This window comes from Oryctolagus cuniculus, chromosome 2 (genome assembly GCF_964237555.1).
Source record: "Oryctolagus cuniculus chromosome 2, mOryCun1.1, whole genome shotgun sequence".
In the NCBI taxonomy this organism is placed as follows: domain Eukaryota; kingdom Metazoa; phylum Chordata; class Mammalia; order Lagomorpha; family Leporidae; genus Oryctolagus; species Oryctolagus cuniculus.
The window spans coordinates 92215095-92229325 of record NC_091433.1 but is presented as its reverse complement, the minus strand read 5'-3'; the positions used below and the strand labels follow the sequence as shown (position 1 = coordinate 92229325).

At 49.4% G+C, this 14231-nt stretch overlaps 1 protein-coding gene across 4 annotated transcripts in view; it reads left to right on the top strand.

Moving 5' to 3' along the window:
- The window catches only part of KAT6A (lysine acetyltransferase 6A), a 118358-nt gene that overhangs the window by 52972 nt on the left and 51155 nt on the right, over positions 1–14231 (top strand). For all 4 annotated transcript variants that reach the window (XM_051832298.2, XM_051832296.2, XM_051832297.2 and 1 more), the window contains one exon: positions 11515–11623. In XM_051832298.2, coding sequence (XP_051688258.2) covers positions 11515–11623 — 109 coding nt within the window. The remainder of the gene's footprint in view (positions 1–11514; positions 11624–14231) is intronic.

Genomic DNA, 14231 nt, shown 5'->3' with positions numbered 1-14231 from the left:
TGGGTTGATCTGATGCCAGGAGCTTCTTCCCTGTCTCCCACGTGGGTGCAGGAGCCCAAGCACTTGGGCCATCTTCCATTGCTTTCCCAGGCCCGGACTCGAACCAGTGCTGCAGGCAGAGGTTAACTACTAAGCCACAACGCCGGCACCCATAGCTACTGTCTTATGGAATGATCACTTAGAGGTTTCAGAAGTCATGTCTTTTTTTTTTTTTTTTAAGATTTATTTGAAAGGCAGAGAGGCAGAGAGAGAGAGAGAGAGAGGAGAGAGAGAGAGGGAGGGAGGGAGGGAGAAAGGAGGGAAGGAAGGAGTGAGGGAGGTCGATCTTCCATCCTCTGGTTTGCTCCCCAAATGGCCGCCATGCCCGGAGCTGGGCCAATCTGAAGCCAGAAGCCAGGATCCAGGAGCGTCTTCTGGGTCTCCCACGCAGATGCAGGGGCCCAGGACTTGGGCCATCTTCTATTGTTTTCCCAGGCACGGCAGAGAGCTGAATCGGATGTGGAACAGCCAGGTCACGAACTGGCACCCACATGGGATGCCAGCATTGCAGGTGGCGGCTTCACCTGCTATACCACAGTGCCAGGCCCAGTCATAAAAGTGCAGTTCTTTTCCTTATAATACTCTGGTGGTGACAGATTCTAGAATTTACCTTTTGATTCAGTCTTGCAAGAACTAGAAATAGTTAACATATAATAGATTCTTGTAACTGTCCTTTATGTCATTGTTTACAAAAAGGCCACATAAAGGTAGATTAGAGGTCCTCAGAAGAGATTAGAAAACAGACAATTGCAAGTTTATAAAGACATTTTAAAGATTACAGACAAGTCTCGGAACTGGTGTTGTGGTTCAGTGGATTAAGTGGCAGCTTGGGATGCCTGCGTTCCGTGTCGGAGTGCCAGTTCAGGCGGCTATGCCACTTCTGAATCAGCTTGCTACTGATGCACACCCGGGGAGGCAGTAGATGCTGGCATAAGTACTTGGGTCCCTGCCACCATGTGGGAAAAGCTGGAGTTCCTGGTCCTGGCTCCCAGCTCCTGGCTTTGGCCTGGCTCAGCCCCAGCTGTTGCAGGCCTTTGCTGAGTGAACTAGTGGGTGATCCCCCCCCCCCCCGCCTTTCAAAAATAAATAAATAAATAAAAACTTTTAAAAAGTAAAGATTACAGACAGTCGGGGTAAAATTGGACTAATGGAGCTATTTTACATGGTATATCTGGTTATTTAAGATTTTCTAAATATCTGCTCCAGCTCTCTGCTATGGCCTGGGAAAGCAGTGGAAGATGGCCCAAGTGCTTGGGCTCCTGCACCCACATGGGAGACAGGTTGTTTAAGATATTCTAAATTAGGGGCCGGTGCTGTGGCACAGCAGGTTAATGCCCTGGCCTGAAGCGCCGACATCCCATATGGGTGCCGGTTCGAGACCCAGCTGCTTCAGTTCTGATCCAGCTCTCTGCTGTGGCCTGGGAAAGCAGTAGAGGATGGCCCAAGTCCTTGGACTCCTGCACCCACGTGGGAGACCAGGAGGAGGCTCCTGGCTGCAGATCAGCCCAGCTCCGGCCTTTGTGGCCATTTGGGGAGTGAACCAGCAGATGGAAGACCTCTCTGCCTCTCCTATGTAACTCTGACTTTCAAATAAATAAATAAATAAATCTTTAAAAAATAAAAATGAAACAAGATATTTTAAATTATTGTGGCTTGAACTCTTTTATGGTGTGAAACAAGTAGCAGAACTGGGCAAAATTGTTACTGTTCTGTTTTGGAACAGCTATTTCCCAAAGCTCAGGTTCGGACACTGGCACCTCCTCGCCTGTGTGCCTCAGTGCTGCCATCTGGTGAACAGTGTGGAGATCTCAGCGTGGTGCTGAGGACAAGGTGTGAGCTTCCCTGCTTTTGAGAAACCAAAGGGGGGTGGGCTGTTGCGGTGGAAGCCATGAAATCACTGTGTGAGATAGTTTTGTAGAAAGCAGAGCATTCTTTTTTTATATATAAAAATTATTTATTTGAAAGGCAAAGTTACAGAGAGGCAGAGGCAGAGAGAGACAGAGAGATCTTCCATCTGCTGGTTCACTCCCCATTTGGCTGCAATGGCTGGAGCTGTGCTGATCCGCAGCCAGGAGCCAGGAGCTTCTTCCGGGTCTCCCATGCAGGTGGCGGGGGCCCAAGGACTTGGGCCATCTTCCACTGCTTTCCCAGGCCACAGCAGAGAGCTGGATCGGAAGTGGAGCAGCCGGGACTTGAACCGGCGCCCATACAGGATGCCCACACTGCAGGTGGTGGCTTTACCTGCTACACCATAGCGCCAGCCCCAGCAGAACATTCTTAACACTAACATTATATTGTTGAGCTCTGTGTGGCTTTATTGTGCTCATATCCAGCTCTTTGGTCTCTCTGTATAAGGCATTTCTTTTTTCTTACTATTCTAGTGCCATGTGAAAATTCAGTTATCCAGCAGTGCTTGTTGACTGCCTACTGTATTCTGGGCACTCTCCTTCATACCAGTACTACAACGCTCTACAGAGCCTTCGTAGAGTTGAGAACCCATAAATATACACACGCGTGTGTTAACTGGTGGAGGGCACAAGCCAAGCAGAACAGGGGCTGTGCTTGTTGTGGTGAGCAGGTTCCGTGGACATGGAGGTGAGGTGTCCAGAGACAGCCTCGCCGGGCAGCGTGCAAAGCATCTGTAAGGAAGAGCACTGTCCACAGGAGAGAAGCAGAGGCCGGGTCCTGTGCAGGTCCTGTGGCCGGCACGTCTGGCTTGAAGAAAACACAAGGACGCTGTGGTAGAATGTGGAGGAGGAGAGCGTGGGAGCTGAGGTCAGAGGTGAGTTTGAGGGAGGGGCTGCAGATGGCACAGGGCCGCGCAGTTCCTGTGTCATTTACTCCGAGACGGAAGCCAGTGGACTTCGGAGTTTGTGCCTGCCGAGGGAGTTGCTCTGATTTGCCTTTTAACAGGTTTGCTCTCGCTGCTGTGTTTAATGGCGTGTAAAGTTATTTGCTACAACCTTTCTTGTTTTATTAGCTGTAGAATCAGGTTTACTTGCTATAGATCATGGGAACAAAATGAGGTATAAAGGGCTAAGCTCGGGCAGCTCTGGGAACAGTGATTATTGAAAAAGTTATTTTCACAAATCATCAGTTTTTGTTTGTGTGATACAGGATAGTTGAAATCAGTTGTGGTTGATCTGGAAGAGGTTGTGTTTCTTCTGTCTTCAGTTCATTTCAGGTTCAAATCGTATGGTAAACCTAATGAAGTTTTTGCCATGTCTCACTCATTTTCACACCCATTAGCAGTTTGGGAATGAGGATGGCCTGGAGTTGTAGTCTTGTGATCGGCACTCGGAAACAAGCCTCCGTTTCTTACTAGCAGTGCTCTTGGGTGGACGAGTTAGGGGTGGGCATTTGGCCTGTGGTTCAGATGGCCACACCTCACATCAGAGTGCCTGGGCTGCATACCCGCCTCGTGCCCTTAATTCCAGATCCCTGCTGATGTGGACCCTGACGTGCAGTGGTGGCACCTCAAATAATGGATTCTTGCCACCCACACGGGGTACTTGGACTGCGTTTCTGGCTCCCAACTTTAGCTTTGGCTCAGCTCTGGCTGTTGGAGGTATTTGGGGAATGAATTGCGTATGGAAGCTCACTCTCTGTCTCTGTCTCACTGTCGGCCTCTCTCTGCCTCTCAAATACATAAATTAGCTAATTTTAAAAGTTATCTGTAGTTTCAAAAATTTTTTTTAAAAATTTCACACCTGACCTCATGTGATGGGTCCTTGTCAAACATAAGCATACTAAAAATGCTGCATGAAATTACTTTCTAGCTATACATATGATGTGTATATGAAATATAAATGCATTTCGTATCTAGGCTTGGGTCCCAAATGTTTGATTATGTAAATGTAAATATTCCCAAATCTGGAATCTAAAACATTAGTGGTCCCAAGCGTTTCTGCTCAGGGCTGCCTAAGCCTGTATTTAGGAAATGGCACACTCTGCGTTCCTGAGCCCACCAGTCTTCAGTCCTGCTTTTCTTACTTGTTCGCCTCCCACTCCCTGATCAGCGTCCTCTGGATTCTTCGGTCGCCTTCGCTGCTTCTGCCTCAGTCCCTTTCTGTTTGCACTGCCCAGATGTCTGCGTTTGCCCTGCAGTGGCCCTCGTCCTTTGACTTCCTCCGCTGGCTGTGTCACACAGGTGCACCCATTTCGATTGGATCCATAACAGATGGACAGATTGCTGTTCAGGGCTGACTGAAGGTTTTCTTTTTCCTCATTAATTGACTCCCTAACACCTGCCACCCAGAGACTTCCCGATCTTCTTTGTTCCTTGTACTGGTGCTTGCTGAATCCCACACTGCCTCCTGCTGTCTCCATGAGGGATGTCGGCCTTCCCTTAGTGGGAAGACTGCGCCTGCTCTGCAGAGGGTCCTTCAGCTTTCCCTCACTCACATTTGTCCACTTGGCATTTTGATAAGGGGGTATTTTTTGTTCTCTCTATTCTGAGGCCTCAGTCTCCTTGTTCAGTACAATTTTCTCATGTTCTATCCACTTTTAGTAGGCAGTTTTATTTCCTTTTTTTCTTCCCCAGAAATAAGGAAGGCTATCAGAAATGGCACCTTCAAGTTCTTCGCATTCTTAGTGTCCAACCTACAAGGATATCTACACCATCCTTTGCTACCAAAGCCAGTCTCCTTACACAGGCCTCAGAATTCACCCGCTTTTCCTCCCTCCCTCCCTCCCTCCCTTCCTCCCTTACTTCCATTTATTTATTTATTTATTTATTTTAAAGGCAGAGTTACAGAGAGAGAAGGAGAGAGATCTTCCATCTGCTGGTTCACTCCCCAAATGGCCACAGTGACCAAAACTAGGCCAGACCAAAGCCAGGAGCTTCATCCAGGTCTCCCATGCAGGTACAGGGGCCCAGGGTCTTGGGCCATCTTCTGCTGCTTTGCTGGGTCAGAAGGGCAGCAGCCAGGACTCAAACCAATGCCCATATGGGATGCTGGCATCTGCTGTGCCACAGCACTAACCCCAGCTTCTTTGCTAAGCAAGCGTTATATACCAGAACTCTCTCCAAGATGGTATTGCCCTCTGTTGATGCTGTACATCTCTGTTAGCCAGTGGCCACTTGTAACTGTTTTGCACCTGAAATATAGCTAGTGTGACTGAGGAATTACATTTTATTTTCATTAATTTAAATGTAAATAACCACTCATTGTACAGTCTGTTTTGTTGAACAATGCAGCTGTAGATCTTACATCATAATACATCCCTCCTTGTTTGTCTCTGGACTCTCTTTGATAACCTTGTCAATAGATTTTAATTTAAATAGGTTGCTAGAATCAGCAAATAAAAGAGTTATCTGGGGGTCAGCACTGCTGGTAAAGCCCTCACCTACAGTGGATGCCGGTTCAAGTCCTGGCTGCTCCACTTCCGATCCAGCTCTCTGCTATGGCCTGGGAAAGCAGTAGAAGATGGCCCAAGTCCTTGGGCCTCTGCATTGCATGGGAGGACCTGGAGGAAGCTCCTAGCTCCTGGCTTCAGATTGGCACAGCTCCGGTCGTTGTGGCCAATTGGGGAGTGAACCAAAGAATGGAAGATCTCTCTCTGTCTCTCTGTGCCTCTTCTCCTTTCTCTGTGTAACTCTGACTTTCAAATAAATAAATAAATCTTTAAAAAAAAGTTTTCTGCACTTCATGTTTATTGCAGCTCAATTTACAATAGCTAAGACATGGAGTCAACCTAAATGCCTGTCAACTGAGGACTGGATAAATAAATTATGGGCTATGCACACTATGGAATACTACACAATGCACAAAAATGAAACCTGGTCACTTGCAACAAAATGGATGAATCTGGAAGACATCATACTTAATGAAATCAGTCAGTCCCAAAAGGACAAATACCACATGTTCTCCCTGATCTGTGATAACTACAACACAGCACTTAAAAGGAAACCTACAGAAGTTTTGACACTTTGAGAAGCAATGACTTGAATATCCCTTGTCTTAATGTTGAAGAACAGTTTTTTTTTTCTTCTTAATACCATTGGTTGAACTCTTTACTTAACATAGAAATAATCATATGTGTATAAAATCAATTGAAAATAGATCTCAGTGGTCAGCGCCGCGGCTCATTAGGCTAATCCTCCGCCTTGTGGCGCTGGCACAACAGGTTCTAGTCCCAGTTGGGGTGCCAGATCTGTCCCGGTTGCCCCTCTTCCAGTCTAGCTCTCTGCTGTGGCCCGGGAGTTCGGTGGAGGATGGCCCAAGTGCTTGGGCCCTGCACCCGCATGGGAGACCAGGAGAAGCACCTGGCTCCTGGCTTCGGATCAGTGCAGTGCGCCAGCCAAAGCACGCTGGCAGCGGCAGCCATTGGAGGGTGAACCAATGGCAAAGGAAGACCTTTCTCTCTGTCTCTCTCTCTCTCACTGACCACTCTGCCTGTCAAACACACACACACACACACACACACACACACAGTCATCTACAAAGACCGAAAAGCAGTAGTGGGTAAGCCACGGAGGCCTGACAGATGAGTGAGTCTGTCCCTCCGTATCCACTGAGGATTTTTCCAGGACATTCCTAACCCATCCCACCCCCACCCCTTAAATAAAATGGCATAGTATTTGCATATAACCTACACACACCCTCCTGCATACCTTAAGTCATCTCTAGTTACATGTAATGCCCACCAATGTGAACGCTATGGCTGCTGTGCTGGACTGCTGAAGGAATAAGGGTGACAAAGTCTGCACATGCTTAGTTACAGATTTCACATCTGGAATATTTCTAATCCCTTGTTGGCTGAATCTAGATATATTAGCAATTCTCAGTTTTGTGTGTTGGTGTGGGAAGGAGGGTCTAAAAGAACGGCATCCTGGCCGGCGCCGCGGCTCACTAGGCTAATCCTCCGCCTTGAGGCGCTGGCACAACGGGTTCTAGTCCTGGTCGGGGCACCGGATTCTGTCCCGGTTGCCCCTCTTCCAGGCCAGCTCTCTGCTGTGGCCAGGGAGTGCAGTGGAGGATGGCCCAAGTGCTTGGGCCCGGCACCCCATGGGAGACCAGGAGAGGCACCTGGCTCCTGCCATCGGATCAGCGTGGTGCGCCGGCCACAGCGTGCCGACCGCGGCGGCCATTGGAGGGTGAACCAACGACAAAGGAAGACCTTTCTCTCTGTCTCTCTCTCTCACTGTCCATTCTGCCTGTCAAAAAAAAAAAAAAAAAAAAAAAAAAAAAAAAAAAAGTAAAAAATAAGAGAGGGAATAAGGGAGGGAGGAGGAAGTTTGTAATTGTAAAGCTGTATAGTTCTGCATACATTTCTACGGACTGACATCCGAAGGTACAGTTCAAGAACTTGCCGTGGAACCTCAAATCCCCTTAATTAAGCTTGGTGGTAATAATGCCTTTTTTTTTTTTTTTTTTTTACAGGCAGAGTGGACAGAGAGAGAGAGAGAGAAAGGTCTTCCTTTTGCCGTTGGTTCACCCTCCAATGGCTGCCGCAGCCGGTGCGCTGCAGCCGGCGCACTGCGCCGATCCAAAGGCAGGAGCCAGGTGCTTCTCTTGGTCTCCCATGGGGTGCAGGGCCCAAGCACTTGGGCCATCCTCCACTGCACTCCCTGGCCACAGCAGAGAGCTGGCCTGGAAGAGGGGCAACCGGGACAGAATCCGGCGCCCCGACCGGGACTAGAACCCGGTGTGCTGGCGCCGCTAGGTGGAGGATTAGCCTATTGAGCTGCGGCGCCAGCCAATAATGCCATCTTATGTGTTAAAGTGATCATATTAAGTGTTAAAGTGAACATATAGATACGGTTAAGTGTTAAAGAGATCATATAAATAAGATCAAGTGTCTGGTAATAATAATAGAATTAAAAAGGAGAGAATATTCCAACATAGGAAGCAGTCCACATAGCAGACTCATAGAATGACATTTGCTCTAATAGCACCCTGACCTCAGAATCAGCCCTTAAGGCATCCTGGTCTGCCTGAAAAGCCCAAGAGACAGAACAATATAAATAATCACTTAAATGAATGCAACAGGTATTCTTCTGTGTCTGTGTGTGCTATTCGCCTGTGTTGCTGACTCATTGATTTCCGTTACTGTTTAGATAGGTGTAGCATCATTTGCTCAGTCCTTTCTGATTATTTGGGTCATTTTGTTATTAGGAGTACTGCTGCCTCACTGTACGTATGTGTGCCCTTAGATTGGATGTATAGCTGGGGATGTTTGTGCTGGGTCATGCGGTGTGCCTAGGTTCAGTTTGAGTGGATAATGTTGTAGTTTCCAAGTAGTTTATATTTGTGTATCCTTGTCAGCAGTCTGAGTTGCTCCACTTTTCCTTGTTAGCAACACCCTGTTCTTAAAAGTCTGTTTCCTAGGTAACTAATGAAATTGAATGTCTTTTCTTCCATGGGATTCCTGTGGAAATCCTTGCCATCTTTTCTGTTGGGCTGTCTGCCTTTCCCTGCTGGATATGAGCCATTTGCTACATATCTTCTTCATATCTTACATCTGTGGTTACCTTCGCATGTTCTTGATGGTGTCTTCCTAGTCTTCCATCTTTCTCGCTATGATTCCTGACCCGAATCAATTAGCTAGCAGATCCTATCAGTTTTACCTTTTAAATGTCTCTTAGTTATTTATCTTCTTTCCTCAATTCTGCTGGCCAGTACCTTAACACGGGCCGTCACTGCTCGTGACCTCGAATATAGATCAGATCCCTTTTAACTGCTTATAGACTGGCTTTTCTAGACACTCTGCTCCTCTGCTTAAAATCTCCTGGTGGAACCTTTGAGGCTGCGGCATAAAGCTCAGCTCTCCTGACCTGGCTCTGCCTTCTTCCTTGTGTGTATTTAAGGTTTGTGTTAGCTTCCCACTCCGGGATGCAATCTTGGCTGACTTTTTTCTCCAGTGTCTTTTTTCATATTCCTTTCCAAGGAGAGGATGTAGTAGTTGTTAATAGAGCCATAGTTATTACCATTTTAAAGATTTATTTGTTTGTTTGAAAGAGTGGCAGGGATCTCCCATCCACCAGTTCACTCCCCCAAATGTCCACAACAGCCAGGTCTGGGCCAGGTTGAAGCGGGGAGCCTGGAACTCCATCCACCCACGTGGGTGACAGGAGCCCAAATACTTGGGTCATCATCTGCTGCTCGTGAGGTACAGTAGCAGGAAGGTGGATCAGAAGCGAGGAGTCGGGATTCAAATTGGCATCCCAGGTAGCAGCTTAACCCACTGCACGCCACACCTGCTCCACAGCCAGAGTCACTGCCGGTCTCTCTGTAACCTCTGGGCTGAGGCTCTGCGGGCTTGTCTGTGTTGGAGTGCAGTGTTGATAGGCTCATCTCTGCCTTCCGCCAGCCACCCAGGTGCACTGTGGCAGACTTCTCCCGCCTCTTCTCCCTGGTGGGAGTGCCTCAGTGCTGATGACGTCTGGACTTCTCCCGCCAGCTCCTGTGTCCTGTTGACCAGAGGCATTGCTTTGTGGGTGTTCCAGAAGCATGTTCAGCTCAGTAAGTCCCAAACTGAGCTGCTTCTCTGTCTCCCAGATTCGGTTCTGTATTCTCTGCCTTTTGGTGCGCCCTCTTCTGGTGGACCTCCCTAACACTGCTGTAAGAACCCACTTCAGGTGGGGCTTCTGTGGCACTCCCCTCTCCGTGCCCCTGCTTGATCTTCTCTCTCCTGGCACTGAACTGTGTCTGCTCCCCCCGTGACGGGGTGCGTCCTCAGGATTCTCTGTCGCCGTTCTGCACGGTGCCTGGGGTGAGTAGCTGAGGACTGACTGAGTACCTTCAGCTGAGCAGCAAGCTCGTCGTCTCTGCCTTCCTCCCAACACCGTCTACTTGAAAGTGGCTTTGCCTCTCCAGGCTGGGGCATTGCCATCTCTCAGTGCTGTAGTCATGCTTAGCTCCGTTTCTTCTCTTCCTGAGCCCTTCCGTTTCCATTTCCCGAGCTGTGGTTCAGGCTCTCGGCTTGTCTTCGCCAGGATGTTTCACCTGTTCTCGGGCTATCAGCCCCAGTTGTCTTGGAAATTGGGATGAGAACTCTGCTCAAGCACAGGTGCTTATCTCCTAGTTTGAAAACCTTCAATTCTCTTCTTTTCTGGCAAGATAAAATCCAACTTTTTTTTATTTATGAGAAGTTGTATCTTAAGGTTTATTTAAGTGTAATCAACATGTGAACAGTTACAGACGTGTCTTCACGTCAGTGGTATTGGAAGTTCTCTTCCTTACGTGGCATACGTTCAGTGGAGCCCTCGTGAGCTGATCTCACTTCTTCCTTTTTGGAAAATTCCTTTCCTGGGTGCTGCTGCGTGGTGTAGTTTGTTAAGCCTCCATCCCATATGGACACCAGTACGTGTCCCAGCTGCTCCTCTTCTGATCCAGCTCCCTTGCTAATGCCTGGAAAAGCAGTGGAAGATGGCCCAAGTCCTTGGGCCCCTGCACCTGCCTGGGAGACCTGGAAGAAGCTCCTGGCTCCTGGCTTCAGCCTGGCCCAGCTCCGGACATTGCAGCCATTTGGACAGTGAACCAGCAGATGGAAGATTTCTGTCTCTCCCTCTCTTTGTAACTCTGCCTCTCAAATAAACAGATACATCTTTTAAAAATTCCTTTCTTTCCTTCATCGCAGAAACCACGAACTTTATGCACTGGCCTTAGCAGTCGGCGTCCTAGGTTCATCCTGTTTACGGGAGAGGTCTTGGAAAAGGTCCTGGAAAATACGTATGAGAAAAACTGCTGTGCGTGGGTTGAAAATTTTTTCACCCCAGAACAACCTTCAGTCCCACTTCCCACAGACGTGTGAAGGCCCCTGCGTGACGGTTGCTGCAGAGGAATGTGGACCCGATTGCCGTCTGTTGTCCCTAGACAAGCGGCTTCCCATCCCCAGACCTGCTTCCGCTCCTTCCGCTCCTTTCCCTCTCCGCCGTTTTGCCCTGGAGCTTGGTTCTTGCATTGCCCAGCACTTTCTCTCCCGGCATCTGCCAGAGTAGAGAACATCCCGCCCACGGCACTCACTGGGTCTGGCCCTGCCGAGGCACCCGCAGATGGGACTCGGGTTCAGCAAACCCATCGCAGACAAATTGTTGAGCTGAGAATTGTGTGTGGCCTGCGTGTGAGGTTCTAAATCTCCCAACGGCTCCTGCAGACCAGAGCTCCCCCGCCCTGATCATGGCTCCCTGTATGTTGGCAGTGTATGCTTTAGGCCTTGCTGCAGGCGCACAGGCCTCTTCAGGGCTCCGTCCGGGTGAAGGTTTGCTTTGTGTGATCCACACTGTGTCACTGGACTTTAGGTAGCAAACCTGATTGGACTGTGATTATTTTTGGAGGGGGGGAGTTAAGTTCTAGTTGATCACTAGGAGGACAGTTGTAAAGGCCCAGGCAAAGCAGGGTTTGTGGAAATTCACTTAGGTTACGTGTAACTCTCATAGGCATTTAAACCTGATTTTAGTGTCTTTATATCAATACTAAAAAAAAAAAAAAATTGTGTTGGGCCTGGAATGAATTGTGTTTCTCTTTACAGCCGGTTGCTGAGCCAATCCCCATCTGTAGTTTCTGTCTTGGTACAAAAGAACAAAACCGAGAAAAGAAGCCGGAGGAGCTCATCTCCTGCGCCGACTGTGGCAACAGCGGTACGTGACCTCCCCGTCCCCTCAAACGCTGCCAAGCTGGGAGGAAAGTAGTGTGACTGCCTGGGTGTCCTGAGCCCTGTGAAATCAGCCTCTTAACTTCATTCTGATTTTAGGTCATGAGACGAGCCTCTGGGTTGAGTGTGTTGCGGAGATGTTTCAATTCAGTTCACTTAGGCCGGCGCCGCGGCTCACTAGGCTAATCCTCCACCTAGTGGCGCCAGCACACCGGGTTCTAGTCCCGGTCGGGGCGCCGGATTCTGTCCCGGTTGCTCCTCTTCCAGGCCAGCTCTCTGCTGTGGCCAGGGAGTGCAGTGGAGGATGGCCCAAGTGCTTGGGCCCTGCACCCCATGGGAGACCAGGAGAAGCACCTGGCTCCTGGCTCCTGCCATCGGATCAGCGCGGTGTGCTGGCCACAGCTCGCCAGCTGTGGCGGCCATTGGAGGGTGAACCAACGGCAAAAAGGAAGACCTTTCTCTCTGTCTCTCTCTCTCACTGTCCACTCTGCCTGCCAAAAAAAAAAAAAATTTTTTTTCAGTGCACTTAAGTCAGGTCTCAGGTGGTTCTTAAATTTTGCCATCGAACATCTGCTTAACACTCAAACAGCTGTCCGCGGGAAGTTACTGCTGGTTTCTTTAATAATCAGAGCCTTATCTTTCTCGGTTTATGCCTTAGGCTTGATGAATAGATCCAAGATGATAACAGTTTTTTCCTTGATGGAAACTTACCTATATCGCATTGTGCAATAGTGTTGACACTGCCATGTGGGGAGCAGCGTGCGATTCCGGGCCCTGAGAAGGATTGTGCAGCCCCTAACGTGTCCTTTCCGGGATATTCCCGCCCTACATTCTAAGAACTCACTAGACTTTCGAGGAAGGCTTTGGTCCTTGGCTTCCTTTTCAGTGTCTCCATCAGTACAGTACGGATTCAGTCCAGAGACCAGCAGCCACGCTGTCTGCCTCAGGAGGAAGGGGATTTAACACGGGAGCTACATACTCATGACGCTGTCTAGGGCTGGGCGTCACGGCAAAGCCACCCCCCCCCCGGGGGGGGCACTGTGTCTGCCTGCGGCTGCAAGAGGCAGAAGCAGGAGCCGTCGCCACCCCATGGCCGCTGTGGCGAAGAGCTGAAATGCTGACCTGACAGCCGGCACAACCGCTGCTGGTGGCCGGGAAGAGCAGTTGGATGCTGTTGTTTCCATGACATCTGTCATTAGAACACAGCCACAAGGAAGACCATGTCTTTGCTTCATTTCTTTTTTATTTTTTTAAAGATTTATTTATTTACTTGAAAGCCAGAGTTACACAGAGAGAGGAGAGGCAGAGAGAGGGAGAAAGAGAGAGAGAGAGAGAGAGGTCCTCAATCCGCTGGTTCACTCCCCAAATGGCTGCAACTGCCGGAGCTGTGCTGATCCAAAGCCAGGAGCTTCATCCAGGTCTCCCACGTGGGTGCAGGGGCCTAAGCACTTGGGGCCATCTTATGCTGCTTTCCCAGGCCATAGCAGAGAGCTGGATCAGAAGTGGAGCAGCCTGGTCTCAACCGATACCCATATGGGATACCGGTGCTTCAGGCCAGGGCGTTAACCTGCTGTGCCACAGTGCCGGCCACCCCCCCCCCCCCCCCGCAAAGATTTATTTAGAAGATTTATTTTATTTATTTGAAAGACAGAGTTACAGAGAGGGGTAGAGACAGAGAGAGGTCTTCCATCTACTGGTTCACTCCCCAGATGGCTGAAGCCAGGAGCCAGGAGCTTCTTCCAGGTCTCCCACGTGGGTGCAGGGGCCCAAGCACTTGGGCCGTCTTCTACTGCTTTCCCAGGCCATAGCAGAGAGCTGGACTGGAAGGGGAGCAGCCGGGAGTCGAACTGGCACTGCAGGCAATGGCTTTACCCACTATGCCACAGCACCAGCCCCTGATAGCTTTTATAATAATAAAAATTGAAAGGTGACAGAGCCCAAACCTAAGGACAGATGGAGCTGTGGTAAAACATGCATACATTGCTGGTGGTAGTGGATGTTCTGTGATCGTTTTGGAAACTGTTTTGGCAGTACATATAAGCCTGTTAGACTGTACGGATGTTTAATTCACCTCACTGTCTAGTGTCACTTAGAGGATCTTACCCTACGGAATTAACAGAAGGAAAGAATCTAAACGTGGACTCATCCATGTTGGTGGTCTCTCCCTCTCACAGTTAACAGCAGGGACGTGGCCACAGGCGTTGTGATGGATAGGATCAGTGGGATGTGATCAGCTTGAGGAACACGAGGCTCACTTGAGTGTGATAGTGTTAAAAAGCACAGCGGCAATGCATACGTTCTGTCACTGAACCGTGCAAGGACTTTGAGCTCCACTGACAGGGAGAAGGAGCACAGGAAGGCGGTGTTAGGACTGTGGGCCAGGCTTTCAGCTCCTCCCCCAGCTTCCCTCAGTGCTAGTGAGGTCTTAATGACAAACTCGCCACTTGACCAAGGAATTGAAAAGAGGAGACGATGGGGCCAGTGCCGCGGCTCACTAGGCTAATCCTCTGCCTGTGGCGCCAGTACTCCGGGTTCTAGTCCCAGTTGGGGCGCCAGATTCTGTCCCAGTTGCCCCTCTTCCAGTCCAGCTCTCT